The 17,353-nt window shown below is 49.4% G+C and overlaps 2 protein-coding genes across 2 annotated transcripts; both read right to left on the bottom strand.

Moving 5' to 3' along the window:
- Positions 1-13: 13 nt before the first annotated feature.
- Positions 14-2,443, bottom strand: lmod3 (leiomodin 3 (fetal); the record flags this gene model as incomplete). Its single annotated transcript, XM_079741610.1, has 3 exons — positions 14-132; positions 375-2,006; positions 2,156-2,443. 3 exons carry the CDS (start codon positions 2,441-2,443, stop codon positions 79-81), a joined length of 1,974 nt encoding a protein of 657 aa, XP_079597736.1. The 3' UTR covers positions 14-78.
- Positions 2,444-3,058: 615 nt separating this feature from the next.
- On the bottom strand, positions 3,059-15,899 carry frmd4bb (FERM domain containing 4Bb; the record flags this gene model as incomplete). The annotated part of the gene is made up of 22 exons (XM_079740943.1): positions 3,059-3,726; positions 5,640-5,787; positions 6,327-7,135; positions 7,842-8,009; positions 8,278-8,419; positions 8,559-8,612; positions 8,929-9,157; positions 9,429-9,545; positions 9,784-9,917; positions 10,202-10,343; positions 10,442-10,580; positions 10,759-10,835; positions 12,774-12,860; positions 12,950-13,007; positions 13,340-13,405; positions 13,552-13,635; positions 14,501-14,523; positions 14,628-14,684; positions 14,989-15,073; positions 15,277-15,369; positions 15,458-15,552; positions 15,834-15,899. 22 exons carry the CDS (start codon positions 15,897-15,899, stop codon positions 3,636-3,638), a joined length of 2,964 nt encoding a protein of 987 aa, XP_079597069.1. The 3' UTR covers positions 3,059-3,635.
- Positions 15,900-17,353: the final 1,454 nt, after the last annotated feature.

The raw sequence follows: 17,353 nt of genomic DNA, 5'->3' as shown, positions 1-17,353 counted from the left end.
TATTTCACAACCTATCGTCAGCGCGTCCCTAAAGTTCAGACATGGTTAGCTTCTCCTTTTTCATAGATTAGGGACAATCTACAAGTCTAAGAGACTGGTCTCGCCTGACTCCAGCTCCTTCGGAAGAGGAACCTGTAAGCAAAGGGAAAGAATATAAGAACATGACATAGCACACATTGCATCTAGGTTAAATAGGCAAATTGTAAAGCAAATTATTATGACTATTGTGTAAACAAGGTGTTCAGATATGAGATGTCCAGATAGACTAGGCTAGATAGAGTAGCTTGGTAGATCTGACGTTATTTTGTGTTATGGGGGTGATCTGTTGGAGATCTTAAAAAATCGCATGCGTTCACGTGCTTCCACACACTCACAGCTTTGAGATAGGCCACGTTGCTCTGTTTGATTTCACTCAGGAGGAGATCCCGCGGCGTCATCTGAATCATTGCTGGCTCTCGTCTCCGGGGAACGGGTTTCAAGGTCTTAATGACGTCCTTCAGATTAGCCCTCTCGTCCGCCATCACCTCGCTCTCTGTGGCCCTCGCTCTGGTGGTCTTCCTCAGATGGAAGCTGGCTCTGTCTGCTTTCATCTCTTCCCTCGGGTCCAGGTCCAGAAAGGGGTCGCGTTTCTTGGGAGTCCTCCTCAAGTGGACGTCCTTTATGGGGTTCGCTGGTTCGCTGGCACAGGGGGGCTTTGGAATGCTGTCGGTGGTGTGGTTTTGTCTGGGCTGGTTTCGTGGTGGTGGTGTGGGTTGAGCGTCTGTCTGGCCGTTAGCTGAGGGCCCACTGCTCTGTCCTACAGATGGGGGGATAAGACCGTGGCTCCGTAAGATCTCCAAGGAGGGTATGTAGCCCAGCATCTCCAACAGACCAGGAGGAAGGTTCAGGCTGTTTTCATACATTTGCAATGCCTCCCTTTGTTCTTTAACCTGCAGCTGCTTCTGATCCTCCTTCCTCAGCTGTCTCTGGCGGTCCAGGTTCCTGGTGAGGAGGTTGGTTACCACCATCCTCGGCCCCGGTTGCTCAAAGTGGTAGCCCATCTTCAGCAGGGTGTTGTTGGCCTTCAGCAGGCGGGAGATCTCCATCTCGGCGTGGTGGCCCAGCATGTGCCGTTGGTTGTGGAAGCGCAGCTCTGTGAGGGTCTCGTTGAACTGCAGGCAGCGGATGATGGCCACGATGCCCTTCCCCGTCACAAAGTTGGACTCGATGTTCAGTGTGACGATGCTGCGGTTCTCGCGGAGCATGTTGGCCAGGTTGAAGGCGATGTTCTCGTCCACGCCGGTGTTGGCGATGCTGAAAGTCTTCACAAAGCGGTTCTTCTTCAAGGCGTTGACGTATTCCAGGAGCATGACTTTGGGAATGTTTTCTATGTTGTTGAGGTTCACCTCTGTGATGGAGGGGTTGTTGTTGCGCATCTTATCCAAGGTGGACTCCAGGTTGGTCTCGTTGCCCGAGGGCCTCGATGTCAGCTTAATGCCCCCCAGTGCAAGATTTGGCAGTTTCAGCTTGTTTATTTTCTTCAGTTCCTTTTCTGGCGGTTTTATCCATGGTTCGTCCACTATCGGCTCATCTGGAAGTGGTTGTGTTTCTGGTTCTTTGACGGAGGTTGAGTCCACGGCCTCTTGGATATCTGTAGTGCTTTGCTTTTGCTCAACGATGCTTTCACTCTCCTTCTCACTCTCCTTCTCCTCCACCTCCTTTAATGGAGGAGTTTCAATGGTACTGGGCTTACTGGGCTGGCTGTCTTCATTGTGCTTTGAAGCATCCAGATCGTTTTGCTTATCGGTGCTCACAGGCAATTGCGACTCTTGGGTATCACTCCCAGAGGGAACCTGCTCTTCTCCTTTCACTTCCTCCACAATCTCCTCGATGATCTCTTCTTTAACTGTCTCTTCTTCAACGCCGTTGACAGCCTCCTCCTCAATGACCACCTCTTCGTACACATATTCCACATCCTCGTCCGCCTTCTCTTCCTCCTTCTTTACCGCCGCTTCTCTCAAGGTTTTCTGACAGAGATGACACATTTAAATAATTAACACTTGATGTCACACATTTAATGCAGTCTTGAAAGGATAACTGCCAATTTTGTGTTTCGCTATGAATGTGTTATGTGACGAATAGTCATAGATATCAGAACATAACAGTGTTCCCTCACCTCACTGGGCAGCAGAGTAGTAGGCACTCGCTCCTCATCAAGCATTCGTTTGGACTCCTTCTCCCAGTAGAGGTAATCCACCAGAGACCTGTGGTCAAACGACCCCGTGGGAGGCTTCTCCGTTTGGTCCTTCTGTCTCTGACCTACGGGCACCCGGTCGTCGGGGGCGATGATAATGTCCATCTCACTCTGGAGCTCCCTCAGCTCCTCAGGCGACAGCATGGCCAGGAGCTCATCCTCGTCGATGTCCTCTTCGTTGAGCTCCTCTAAGTCTTTATCGGTCGACATGTTTTGCTCTGTGTGCTTTCCCTGTGTAGATTGTTATATATATATATATATATATATATGAATATATATATAAAAACCTAAGACTGACTATTTTCCCACCAAGAGGAGAGCCTCTCAGTTTGACTCTGACTGGTATACCTCCTGGCCCGGCCTCATGAACAGACTAAAATTAACCCCAGCATGGAAGGTATTTAAAGCACATGCGAGGATGGGGGGGGGAGCAGACATACTAGCATTCTTTTTTCAGCTCCTTCTCTCAGCTGGTCTGGCCACCAGGATGCTTCTCGATGGCAGTTGCTTTTCGTAGAGGGACGTTTGTGATTGACAGGCGCAGGTGGCCAAAGGTCCAGGAGGGGCAACAGCCAGCGCTCCACTCTAAGCCCCGCCCCCTTATATGATCTCTTGGATGAACCACAACAAACAACAACAGCTAATGACTGAAGCCAGAGGATGAAACATGATGTGCCTGGAACCACATCACATCCGATAGTCATGTAGCTCATTAGGACTTTGATATATTGTTAAAATATATATAAAACAAAGCTGAGTATCGATAGATTGATAAAAAAACATCTAAATAATCTATACAAAAACAAAATGACATCGAAGCACATGTCTCACACAACCATTTATTCATGTTCTCATTTCATTTGGAAAATATTTGACAGGTAATTATGTTTTTCAACAAATATGTAACTACACAGTGACTGTACAAAAAGTAACTTAGAGCTGGTTATGGTTTTAGGGCAGTGATCTTCTACTTGTATAAAAAAGTCTGGATTTCCTATGAAAAACAGGTGTTCTCCACATGCATTCAAAAACACATTACAGTACTAACGAAGGCAAATGGGTCTATGAACTGTACTAACAAATACATTCTTATTTAATGTACCGAGAACATGATTAATAAATAAAAACACCATTGTAAGAAATCGATCACTTTTCTTTCCCAGTGACATTCGTGAACATTTTCAACCCCCTTCTTTTTTTATTAAGATCTGGATGAACGTTGTTTCAATGGATCACACTCTAACGACATGACGTTGAAATGAGGATGCTTTGTGTAGCGTCAGCCATCGCTAGACGCCAGTCGTCCGGGTCAGTACAGTGGTCTGGCTGAATGTCCGCACCTTAACACTGTACATGAAGCATCGATGCACGGCTTGCGCAGCTTGCCCACTGCATCCGTCCGTCAACGGACGACGTAAGGCGTGTCTGACGGATGGGGGAGTGGTATTTGCCGACGGAGCCAAGATCTGATTGGCTGACGGATCCGTTGCAGCCTGAAAAGTAAAAATTTTCTCAACTTCTGAACGCAAGAGACGGAGCCGACGGAACGGACGGACCCACAATGCATTTCGGGATCGCCCCATGCAAAGTCAATGAGATCCGTCAACGGACGGATGCAGTGGGCAAGGGGTGTTACTCTGGAGATGCACAGACACAGCGGTCGATGGCGGTACACTTGAGCAACGCCTTGGGTTCCTCCTCCAATCCAAGGCACGTGGGAAAGTTCAGAAAGTGTCAGTGATGAGTTTTGAGACGTCATGGAACGATAAAGCAGTCGTGGGTACTTGCAGATGAGACGCGGACACAACGTTGGGGCTATGGCAGCCGGAGGGGTGTTCCTCCGACCATTAAATACACTTAGCTTAGACTTCCCCTTTAAGTGCTAACCAGTCACAGGGGGCAAGGGGGGGGGGGGTTACTTGTGCCACTGTTTGGTTCTATCTTCAGCTGAGGCTCATGTAGCTTCCACCCAATTGATGCCTGGAAGAAGAAGAAGAAGAAGAAGAAGAAGAAGAAGAAGAAGAAGAAGAAGAAGAAGAAGAAGAAGAAGAAGAAGAAGAAGAAGAAGAAGAAGTTGAGTCTCTCAATTCGCTGAAATCTGACTTTGTGGCGTAAAAGACATCCATTCCTGACGTTTGAAAATGGAGGGAAGATAATTATGTGAAGTAGTCCGATGGAACTTACACGGTATATACAGCACTAAGTGATACTGCACTCTGATATTATGGAAACATACAACAGAATATTGATAGCAATATAAAACAAACACAATGACGATGGCCAATATGTTTTGATTGCCGACTCAAATTCAAATCATTAAATATTTGAAAGTAAAGTATCTAGTGATGAGTATAACAAAGTAGGCCCTTGGCCTTTCTACACTGCTTACCAGCTGAACAAACTGAGTGGTAAACATACTTTCAGCACAAGGCAAAAGAAAGAAAACACACACATACAAACACAAACACACAAACAACCGAAGTAAATTGCTCCCGCAAGCGGATGGACGGCGACAAATCAGAGGATGAAAGAATGAAGGTTCATGGGATTGGGGAAAGGGCGACCGGCGGGGATGCAGAACGTCAAGACAATCACAGGGTAAGGAGGACGGAGGAGGTGCTCTGAGATGGAGGGGGGCGGGGCCTAAGAGCGGCTGACCTCACCATTAAGCGATACCGCCATCGAGGGGCTGCTGCTCTGAACTAGCGGCCCCAGCGCCAGCCGCCGGGGTGGCCGGCTCTGATTGGTCGGACACTGTGTCAGACTTTGACACCTTGCTTTCAGGGGAACATCTGCACACACAGGGTGTCGAGGGATAGGTCAGGGAGGAGCGGCGGCACGCAAGGAAAGAAAGAGGCAGGGAAACATAGCAGGGCAGGTTATTAGTGTCTGGGTGTTAGCTTCAGTGGGCTGGAGGCCTTGTTATGTTTTCATCTACCAGCGCGTGGAAGGGAAAACATAGCCAGGCAGGCACAAAGACAAAACTGTTTCTAGGCAACACAGGGAAAAATGTTATCATTCGGTCTGTTCTTTAGCTTTATAGTAGCATAACTGATGTTTTCTTCTCAATCCATAGAGGAAAAAAGATGAAAAAAGAGAAGTCAGAAAAGAGGAGAGAGAGGGCTTGGCAGCAGGAGCGTTTCTGGAAACTAATAACCAAAGAGCTTCACTCGTGATACCACTATGCATCACCATGGAAATTCGTTAAGCAATCCAAATAAACCCGTCTCTTCACTATTGGTGTGGTGACGACCAGTATCGACCGGCCATGACTCACTGGTGCCTTCCTTTCCCAATTACCCACACCATGACTCATGACCTCCACTGACGTGTGTCACCCCCCCCCCCATCTCTCAGCGGGGGAGAGAGAGACCCCGGGAGTGCCTGCGCTACACGAGGGCCTCACCTGTTGTGTGTGGGGCTGCGGCTGTAGGCGGCGCCGGGAGCCGCCCCCGCTGGCTGCTGCTGGTACTGCGCCCGGTCGGCGGAGTCGTAGTCCGTCAGGCCCACCGCCAGGTGGTTGCGCCAGGCCCCCGTGCTGGTCGCCGAGGAGACTGCGGGGCAAGCAGAGCCACAGGGTCACGAGACGCCGCGGGCTACGCGCTCTGGTTGTTGTTTGTTCAAAACACAGTCTTCTCCAGTGCCAGCTATTGGCTCATAGCTTCTTGCCAAACAGGTCGTTATAGTTAAACAAGAACTACGCATCACCATGGTGATGTGTTGTTATGGTTCAGTGAGCGGGAACAAACTATGTGTTGTTGTTGCTGCTGTCGTGCTGTGCTTGGTTATGTCAGGCCATGTTTTTTAATGCTACGCCATTTGATGCTATGTTATGCCATACAAATGCCATGTTTTTCCATGTTATGCTTTGGTACTGTAATGTTATGCTATGTCATGTTAATGTTATGTTCTGCTATGCCATGGCGTGTTTTGCAACGTGGTCATTATACAGGCGGCAGGCCCTATACATGTCGTGGTATCCAATGTTATGCTTTGTTAATGTAATGTTGTGTCATGTTAGTCTATGTTAATGATACGTTATGCTAAACCATGGTGCGTTTCGACCATCCCACAGGCCCCGCACAGTCCTCACCAGAGGAGTAGGAGTTGGCGCGGCTGGAGTGGCTGAAGGGGGCCGGCAGGGTCTGGTAGCCCAGGCTGAGCTGGGAGCCCGTGTCGTAGTCGAAGGGCCCCCGGCCGGGCTCCTTCTGGGCCCCGCTGCGGTGGAACCAGCCCCTCAGGTGCTCCGCCACCAGGGCCTTCTGCATGCTCTTGGCCAGCAGCTCGTTGCGGGCCCCCGTGCGGCAGCGCGGGGCCCTCATGGTGGCGTAGGGGTTCTGGGACAGGTTGTCGGTGCGGTCGCTGTAGTGGCGGTACCTCTCGTGGCCGTGGTAGCCGTTGACCTGGTAGGAGGGGTTGACGTTGTAGTGGCCCTCCACGTCGCTCTCGTACACGTAGGCCCCGTTGGAGAAGGGCTCGGCGTCGGCGCCCGGGTACCCGGCCCCGTAGAAGGCGTCGGGCGCGTAGTGCGCCGGGGACTCGTATCCGTAGCCGCCGCCGCCGCCGCCGCCGCCGCCGCCGCCGCCGCCCGAGTGGAGCGGCACCAGGTTGGGCATGCTGCCGCTGTTGCCGTACACCTCCACCCGCCGGTGCAGCCGGTGCAGCTGGGGGGTGCGGCGGGAGTCCAGGGTGCAGTAGTGGGGGGCGGCGGTGGTGGCGCAGTAGTCCAGGCTGGACTGGCTGGCGTAGGAGGAGCAGTCCTCCAGGGCCTCCGTGCTGGAGCTGCGGTGCGCCGGCGAAAGTGTGAACACGGGCTTCTCCGTCTCCGGGTCCTTGCGGGGCCGCGGCTGGGACTCCAGGCTGCCGCTGCGGTGCCTGAAGCTCTGGGTGGAGCCGCCCGTCCTGCACATCACACACACGAGCGTCAGTGGATGCCTCAACTCAGGTAGAAAGTTTGTTAGTAAAATAAAAAAGGAGACCGATTTGGGAGAGAGGGATGTGTACTATTAGTAAGGGTGGGGTTATAGAAAAATGTAGAAAGTGAAAGGCTTCGCGTTTCTGGGCGGCCCACCTACATGTGCTAATCAGTGGAAGTATGCAACAGTTAATTGAGGTCAGCTGGCTCAGAGCAGCAAAACCACTTGGCAGGATTTTTGGATCCTGAATCTGGCAGAACTTTCCTAATTGTCAGACTAGCCCCAACGCTGGGCTTGTCGGAGAGAGAGAGAGAGAGAGAGAGAGAGGGAGAGGGTAAGAAAGAGGGAGAGAGAGAGAGAGAGAGAGAGAGAGAGAGAGAGAGAGAGAGAGAGAGAGAGAGAGAGAGAGAGAGAGAGAGAGAGAGAGAGAGAGAGAGAGAGAGAGAGAGAGAGAGAGACAGAGAGAGAGAGAGAGAGAGAGAGAGAGAGAGAGAGAGAGAGAGAGAGAGAGAGAGAGAGAGAGAGAGAGAGAGGGAGAGGGAGAGGGAGGGAGGGAGAGAGAGAGAGAGAGAGAGAGAGAGAGAGAGAGAGAGAGGAGAGAGAGAGAGAGAGAGAGGGAGAGGGAGAGGGAGAGGGTATTCCACGGCAGCAGTGAGGCTCAGAGCATCGGAGGTGAGGGGGAAGAATCCCACCTGAGCTGACTGCTGCTGTAGGCATTGCGGGTCATGACAGGGGTGGGCGGCATGCTACGTGGGTCTCTGGCAGGCCTGGGGAGGGTTTTGTAGGGGCTGCTGCCACTGGAGGAGACCTCCCTCGGCCCCTGGTAGTGCTGGGAAGGCTCCTGGCCTTCGTAGGCTAGCCTGCAATGAAAGACGTGTGTGAAGAAGATGCAGGCAGCGATCCGGCCAAAAGGAAAGAAAAATAACTTGTGCAAACACGCCACCGCAAACAGCACGCGGCCGCGGCTGAACGCCAGCAGGACGCAGCGCTCCGTGAAGGCGGCGGGTGATAAAAGCTGCAGGACGGGTTTCCTTCCGATGTGAGCCCCGGGGCCAGGGGGCGGCTGAGGGAGGAGCGCTGGCAGGGGGGCAGGGGGGCCGGGTGGCACGGGACGGCTGCGACGCCTACCTGCTGAGGTTCTTCTGGTGGTGGTTTGAGGACGCCTGTCTGTCCGCCTCGTACTCGGCCCCCAGAGAGCGCAGGGGGCTGAGCTGAGGGGAGCCCTGCACCGAGCGGGACCGGGGCCTCTGGCTGGAGCTGTCTGAGTCGTCTGGGGGGGGGGGACACGCCAGCATACACGGGGTTAGAGGGAGGCCGTCGGGGGGGAACACATGAGCACTCCAGATGCGTGGGATCAGTGAGGAGACGTTTGTGCCGTGACTCGTTGGGTCCAGCGGATGTTTACTCACCGTCGTCCAGGGGCAGGCTGGAGAGGGAGCTGCAGTCCGAGCGCACCAGTTCATCTGGGGAGATCAGGGACCTTAGTTACTTAGTAAGTAGTTAAGTAGTTCACAAAATTATAATCAATCTAAATCTAAACTAAATCAATTACAACGAAAGCAAAATAAAGTTGATTTGACCATGGTTATCAATTTAAGCAGGTTGAAGCATGAAAACAAAACATAGTTCACTTCACCATCAATGTAAGAAACCTGATTTCAACATGAAAATTTGTTTTTCACAGTGATGGTGAAAGATTTTCACCATCACTGTGAAACAAAGCTGATTTGACCACAAAGATAACAACACACTGAAATGAATGAAATAACGGTGTTTCACCTGCGATGATGAGCGAGGCTCTCTGCGTGGGCTTCTTCCCCTTCTTGATCCTGTACTGGTTCATCTCGTCCTCCACCTGCTGCAGTTTGTGCATGGCATCCAGACAGTTCCTCCTCCGCTTCTTCTTCACCGTCTTGCACAGCTCCGCCTCGTTGGCCAGCTTCTTGGCCGCCTCCACAATCTTCCGCTGCAGGGCGAAGCGGCTCTCCAGGTTCCTCAGATATGGGTCCTGGGGGGGGGACACCCAGAGAGCGGGAAGAAGGGGACAGGGGGTGAAGGGGACAGGGGGTCAAACACGCAACGGATGTCATGGAATTGATTTGTTCGCCAAAAATACAAAAAAAAAACGCCAATGTTGTTTCATCTGGTTTTGATGGAGAAGCCGAGGTCATTATGAAACTGGTCATTATGAAACCCATTCATTTAATGGGAAATGGGTGATTGCGTCACACTCCGTGTGGCAGACTCTCCCGCATGACATGATCCTCCTTGTGACAAACCTCGTTATAGGGGAAGAGGTCGTCCAGCTTGAAAGTGGTGCCGACGCGGCGTCTGATCTGCGGCGGTCTCTCGCCAGCGGACAGGGGGTACTCTTTTGGCAGCTTGCCCGTGAGCTCCTGAGATCGCAAAGCAACAACAACAAGAAATACAATCAATAATCAATCCCCGATTGTACTCTGCTGAGAAGAAGTAGAAAGTGACAAACACTAAACAATGGTCTAAAATGATGGTTTGACGGAATGGGACAGCATGGAGGAAGGTATCAGTTTGAGCGTGTGCTGGTGCTCTGAAGGCCTGCCAGCTCTTCCTGGCATCCCGGGAACAGAAGGGGCAGCACAGCGTGGGTCTCCTCACCGCCTCCCTCAGGCAGATCTTCCTCAGCTCCTTAGTCTTCTTGGCCAGCACCTCCTGGATCTCCTGCTCCTTCTTCCTTAGCTCGGAGATCTTCTCCCGCTTCTGCTCCTCGCTCGCCTCCGAGTCGGCCGAACCTGTCACCATATGTAATAGTCTGACCTTTCTGACCGTTTTAATGATCCAAAGTAATGAGAGTCTGTCGGTGGTGCTGGTGGTTATTATTAAATCAAATACATATGTTCATTGCAGTCTTTTCATATTCATGAACTCCTTTACACATCAGGTTAATATTCACATGAGCAATTATATTTATATAAGTACATTTGTGTGTTCATTAAGTTGCTCAATATAGCTTTTTTTTTTTTTTTGTCATAAAAGGAGGTGTGATGTGGTGAATAAGAGCATGACGAAGCCCTACCAGTAGACACCAGGCTGCCATTGCTAGCCATTATGTGATTATTCTTCAGCCCTGTGTCTCCTAATCTGCTTATCTTCGACCCTCCTTGCTCGGTGAGATCCATAGCGATTTCCTCCAAACTCTTCGCAGAGCCTATCTTACCCTAAAGACATGAAGAATCCACCGTGAAAGAATTAGCTTTGCGGACACGTAATCACGCAATCCATACTCTTACTGGAAACAAAAATCACTGATACTCACTTTGCTCTGCTTTCTATCCAAGTAGAACTGATGTTGGCTAATGGCCATCACCCAAATGGTCTTGATCAGAGAATGGCTGGCGTACCATGTGTGGATGAGCAGCCCGGTCTGCCCAAAGGTACGCTTAGTCACCGCTCTCCTGTTCGCACAAGAGACATTCCCAAAACAGGCTCCATTAAACGGGCGTTAATATTCAAAGTGAAAGTAATGACTACATGAGCATAAACGGTCAACATGCTGATGGCGTGAAACGCTCGCTATATACACAGCAAAACACTTTAAAGGTCCACTTCGGCTCAATGCTTCACTGCGCTCACCGGTGTGGGTCGTTGACCTCTACGGCAAATTTCTTTTCCCGGAAATAAAGGTTTTCCAGCTGCTTCCACTGGTATAGCTGGGTAAAGGTGTAGGACAAATAACAATATTAAGTTTGATTAGGGCATTCATTGGTTTTCTACAAAGACCGATCTTTAGACACCACTTCATGGGCTATTTCAGATTACTGTAGTTACATACGATTACCACTGGGTTACACTGTGGATTTCCTGCTAAATCACCATATCATATTCCTATAATATCAACAATATCGACTCAAGTATGCCGTCAAACAGACACCAGTACCACAAGTACCACTCTTCATTTGTTCAGCTTGTTTTGAATGACATAACACCAGACATTATGAGTTACAGGCTGGTTGCCTTATTACAGCCTGCAGCCCCCAGCCCTCTAACGCCATGTCTGTAATAATGCAGGTGTTGTTGTTGAGCAGACTCAAATCCCAAAAGCAGACATTTCAGGACTCATCACAATATGAAGCAGTCTTTCCATCCCCTCCTCCTCCTCCTCCCTCCTATATGCCCAGGTGCTCAGTGGTGGAGATATATACGCACCAGCTATTTTAGCCAGTGACTCATGTTCGTGTCTGGTCGAGGTCGGCAAAGGGAAAGGTATAAACCCACGGTGAACTGACACGCTGCCAAGCAGTGAGCAGGCAAACAGCACAGCGGTAATATGTGGTTTCATGGGGAGACGCCATTACGCCTCAGGCAATCCTTTTCACACGAGCGTTATACCGCCGACATGCTGGGACAATCACATAGACCTGATGGGTTAACAGTGGAGGAGATGAAGACACATTGAAACAAAGCGTCCCTGTCAATCGTTTCTCTCTGCCAAATGTCACTTTTATGATTCCTAACACTGGGAATCTAGCATTTGGCACCGCCTACACAGTACACATAAACACACATCGCAAAAAATCCAACATCAAAATGAACTTTCCTCTCAAAAGTGAACTACTTTTGTCTCCATGGTGACGGTCAACATGGAGACGTAAGAGCGGTAAGCTCTCGGCCTTACCGGCGGACGTCAGGAGAAGAGGGTCTCTGGGCTGTCTGGTAATCCTTCTCTGCAGAGCGCTCTGATAAAACAAACTACACTCGTGTGCCTTGTCTCTCTCCCTGTCTCGATCAGCTCCCAACTTGTCTACTCAGGTATTCTCCCCAGTTAGGCAACACCCATATCCTGCCTCCCCATCCAATTGACATCACCAGTCACCCCCCCCCGCACCCGCACGCATGTCCTCCACAATAAGCTGTTGCTCAAGGAGCAAGTCTTGCACAAGACCAGCAAACCACACTGAAAGGGGGATGTACTGTGTGCTTCGGGTTAGAGATGATGTCAGTGCGCCTGACGGTGATTGTGCGTTAAATCCTCACATGCTATAACAGAGCCTATTGGTTCCTACATGTGTACACTCTGGGCTATGTTACCAGCCACATTGCTGTGGGATCAATCACATGGTGTTAAGGGTGTCACTCCTCTGTGTCCACACATGATAAAACAACACGCATGGAAACAAGACGAGCAGGTCCACCCGTCCTCCTATGTGTGTGTTTCTGAAGCACGTGGGATCCAGTGTTCAGCCGTGTCCGTCCAGCCCCAGATGGGCTCCAGAGTGAGGGCTGGATAGGGGGAGTCGGCCCACTGATTATTACAGGAGTCCTGCTGTCACACGTCATGCTGATCGCTCTGAGGAGGACGTGCCGTGCACGGGAACACTGTTTTTCCGGGGATTCATGTCTGGCCTAGTCTGACCCAGATGCGTTGTGAAGCCCATCCCTACCCCGGCCGTGTGGAAGGAATGACGAATGTACCACAGCGCTGGTGAATCATAATGCTGTGTGTGCCGTGTCCATCTCTAGCTTTGCTCTGGTCATTAGTGCAATAGATCAAATGAGGTCAGATGTACATATTAAGGAATACGTACGCCTTTATTATAGCACTTCATAGCACACTTGAGACGCAACAATGTATAAGTTATTTGAATTACCTTTCTTGGTTTTAATTTATCCTGCAAATCATATTGCCCAATTCCTTTGTAGCTGATTCCAAGCCACCATGGCATTCCTTGCTTGTCCTGGAAGGCAACATAACAATTGATTGAATTGTTTCCTGCTGCAATAACAACAACATCAAATTCCCCTGAACAAGCAGAGGACCACTCACCTTCACTTCATAATAATGGACGCCGTACGTGGGCAGGGATTCCACCAACGTCAAGTACCTGAAAATAACCACATGTCTTAGGTCAGAGACAGCGGCAGATTTCTTTTTAACAAAAGATATCTCAAAGATACCTCACTGCCATGAATCAGAGGGACTCAGTAAGCATGTAACACCCTCCAGTGCATTATTGATTTCCAACAGCGTAGGAGAAAATGAGTGCCACAAGCAGCAGACAAGGGAAGAGAGACAGAGACAGAGAAAGACAGACAGAGAGAAAAGGAGTGAGAGGGGAATGATTCATGAAGTTGTCGCAGCAATAACGTCCTCTTATCTGATGACTTGTGGTAAGCAAGCCCTTGCGAGCGGAGCCATTGACTCTCCGGTACTCACCGCACTACGGCCTGTCCTCTGGAGAGTCCCTTCAGCTGTTTGTAGTGCTCGATCACCCCGTCCTCACTGTAACACCACATCGACACGCCACTTCTTAACCTCAACACCATCATTAATAGCCCAGTGCTAATGGCCGGGCGCTGGTTAAATTCCTCATGCACACTTGACAATTGCATTTACATTGACGTTCTGTACCTTCCTTGCAAACCTACCAGTATGCAAGGGACGGGTGTTCTTTCAGCACTTTGGTGGGCAGGACGGGAAGCTTCTTCAGGTCTGCTCTCGTGTTCTCGTCACTGAGAAACAAAGGCACAAAGAGTGGATGAGAATCAGCCAGTTAACACCCCCATGTTAACACTCTTACCCATACTCTTAGAAGTATGGGTAGTCATGTCGAGATGTGCTGGTTGCAGCCACTGGTGGTCTCTATGTTTTGAATTATAGAAAATGTACTGAATCCTCAATTAAATTAAATTCCATTTTATTTGTATAGCCCTTAATCACAGGTACAATCTCAAAGGGCTTAACAGGCCATGTATTTTTGAGACCTCCCTGACCCTACCCCCCCCCAGAGGGCCAGAAAAGGGGGAGGTTTTTCCCTCCCTCATGTCTTGGGCGTGGTCGATTGATCCAGCCACACAGGCCTCTCCTCCGGGCATCCGCCCCCACCTCAAGGACCCTCAGTGCCCCCCAGAGCCATCGGGTGCCTGGCCTACTTGATCACACGCAGAGACTCCACACTACAACCATTCATCTCCCTCTAGTGCTAGTGAGTAAGAGACAAATGGCCCTCGCAACATAATCCATGGTAGTCCACTCAAACTCCTTAGCGCCGTGTCTCAAAGAACGCTGGGTTCAACATCCACGTAGCTGTTCCCCTCTCCATCACATATCTGCTTTGCTACCCTCTGGCTTCTATCAGTGCGGTATGAATCGCTAGGCAGGATGGTGTAAATAATCAGCCCGGCACTTTGATGTGAAGCGTAAATGACCTAAATTCCGACACACAACATAGGTATTGATTCTTGCCAGCCCGCCCTGCCTCTTTGGTGAAACACATGGATTATTTGATGTTATTTTTCCTGCACCTAAAAGCTTGTTTTTCAAAAAGATCCTGCAGCAGTAAAAACGGGCATCAGTTACGAGATTGAACGTCCTTACCTTGTGTAGTCTCCTTTGGCCTCCTAGCAACAAGGAGAAAAAACACATGGCTTTATCACATGTTCTCATGGTCAACATTGGGGCGTGTTAATGCCTTGTGTGTGTGACAGCCATGAAAGGCACTAACCTGCAGAGCACTCGCGGCTAATCTGAAGACGTTCTCGCTCTCCACCTCGATAATTCCCTGTGGGAGATCAGAATAACCGATGGAATTGATTACAGTCCATCATAACGTGTTTAATGTTCCGTGGGATATATGAACGCCACTCTGTTACCCGCCGATGCCCACTTAACGTACACACTCTGGAGCTGTACAGAGCTGTATGAACCCACAGTCCTAAACCAACCAAGAAAAACACTGCCCTGCAGTCATTGTCTGGCTCGGGGCGAGTGATATGGATTTGATATGAGAGAATGGAGAAGGTGATTCATCAGTACACTCTCTCTCGCTCTCTGGGTGTCTGAGAAACACTTAGTCCAACACTAACCTGGTAGACGGCATATTTGGCGTTCAGGTAGAATAACTCCACTGTAATGATGTCCTTGAGCTGGGAGATGCTCTCCACATAAAACCTAGGGCGGTGAACGGAGGGAAAAGAGATGAGCTTTTTCTTTGTGACAAAACTGAGATGATCCAATATAGGGTATGCACAACGGCAGGGGGGTACAAGAGGGTATGGCTTGGATTCACACCAGAGTGGGTGGAGACTCAAGGCTGCTCTCTGCTGGAGGGCATGGGCTCAGCAGAGCAAGGAGGAAGGGGAAAGTTGAGTTACCTGACCAGGAACTTGAGGGAGATGGTCCCGCTCTTCTTGGAGAAGTCATGCTCCAGGACTCTGCGGTCCATCTGCAGCCACTTACACTGGCCACTGCAAGAGGTCAGCATCAGGCCGTCAGCTGACATTGAGTGTTAACGAAACCGGGATTCAAAGATCAATACTGTAGCTTTTAACATACTTGTCGTCGACAAACGTGAGTCCAAAGTATTCCTTCTCTTTGAGGTTGAAATGGGAGGACACCAAATCAAGAAGCTCCCTTGACAGTAGTTTAGGCTGTGAAATATAAATGATTGTTAGTTGCATAAATAGAAAACTGCTATTTAGTTATGGATCACCAATCTTAACTTTCGTGAATGGATGAAGGGAAAGTTAGCTTTATACACAAAATGTTAATTCAAATACCTATTAGGAGCATGTAGTTAAGTTAACCAATATCACTTTGGAGTACATCTTTAAATGAATTAGCAACTCGAAACCGCAAACAGGAAATAGACTGAATTATGCGGTCCACATTACAACACCACCACGTTATTGACACTAAGGAGATAGCTTACCTGAACCAGCAGCTCTAACTTCCTGTCATCCAGAAGATGCACCTGGCACTGTCTACCCTCCGTCATCTGAAGGTTAAGATACACAGGACAACAGAGAGAGAGAGAAGGTGATTTATGAAGTCATGGCAAATAGCAAAATATAATCTCCTTTATCTGATATCTGATAACTGGTTGCCAGACCGGCAGCTGTAATGGAATAAATGTTCTTTCCGGAGCGGAAGGTGGATAGACACGGAGCCAGGTAGAAGGCTGACATGCAGACGGTATATCAACCCATGGTGCAGAGAATGGCAGGAGGACTCTTGAAATCCGTCTTCAATGTGTTTCCTTCAATTTGTTAGAATCTGTAGGAGGCATTTGGTTGTGAATTGCTATTTTTGATTTCAAAGGAGACTTTTTCATAATACTTTGACAACCTCATATGGGAAGCCTTTTGTAGCCATGGTTGATGACAAGGAGCGCATTGTGAAAAGGATTTTTCATTATGGTAACCACAGGAAGGATTTGCGGTGCTGCAATTTTCTGTACTTCTGTACCCCATTTTACCTTAACTTAATCATAATATTACCAAACAATCCTCCACCCAGTGCAACCGACCAGTTAGCCCATTTTATATAAAGTATAAACAGATCATGCACATAACAAGATTGCACACAAGGGACAACTCTGCATTTTTTCAGCTGCCTAAGCAAACCTCCAATCAAAGCAGAGCTATGAATGTTCAACACACAAAACCTTCTCAAAACACCTCGATAGGATACATGTGGCTGGCCTAGAAGCCCCCTGTTCCAAAGCTCCACCTGAGAGACGCAGCGGGCTAGTGAAAACGACAGAAACAGGGTAACCAGGTCAACATCACGAGCAGCTCACCAACCGCTCCAGGAACATCCGACACGGCTTTTAAAATGTGACAGAATCGGGCCGGTCTCCACATCTGAGGGCCTGGAGCTATTGGAGCAGCTGCCGCACTGGGAAGGGGCCCTCCAGAGGAAGGCCAGGTGTAGACGCACCCCTGGCCAGGCATCACACCATCCTCTCCTCTCCTTTTCAGAGACGCTTGATAAATCACCGAGCAATGGAGAGGCGAGGAACCGTGCCATCAGATTTGCCAGGAGCCCTTAGCCAGGGGCCCTAGCAATGGGGCGAAGTGACCGTTGCATAGTTGTATGAACGGGAGAGGGCAGACTATGCTGGACTCTACACGATCTTTCACAAACTGGGAATTACTACCCATCCTAAACCTCAGCAGAATTGACAGCAAAGGAAACGGGTAATGCCTCGGACCTAAATCATCCTTTATGACATCCTGATTATGTTGTGCGTAAAATACAGGAATAACTCCTGCATAAATTAAGTTTCCTCTTATTAAATGTTTGTACACCAATAATTTCTTCCCTCAAAATAAATTCGATATTTGCTTGGGCACAAAGTGGCTGTGTTACATTTATAGAGTCATATACTGTCATGAAGACAGTGATGAGCAGGCCACTAGATGGCGCTGTTTTAGTCTCTGCGGGGGT

This window comes from Pollachius pollachius, assembly GCF_949987615.1.
Source record: "Pollachius pollachius genome assembly, chromosome: 8".
NCBI classification, from domain to species: domain Eukaryota; kingdom Metazoa; phylum Chordata; class Actinopteri; order Gadiformes; family Gadidae; genus Pollachius; species Pollachius pollachius.
This window is presented reverse-complemented; position numbering and strand designations above follow the sequence as displayed.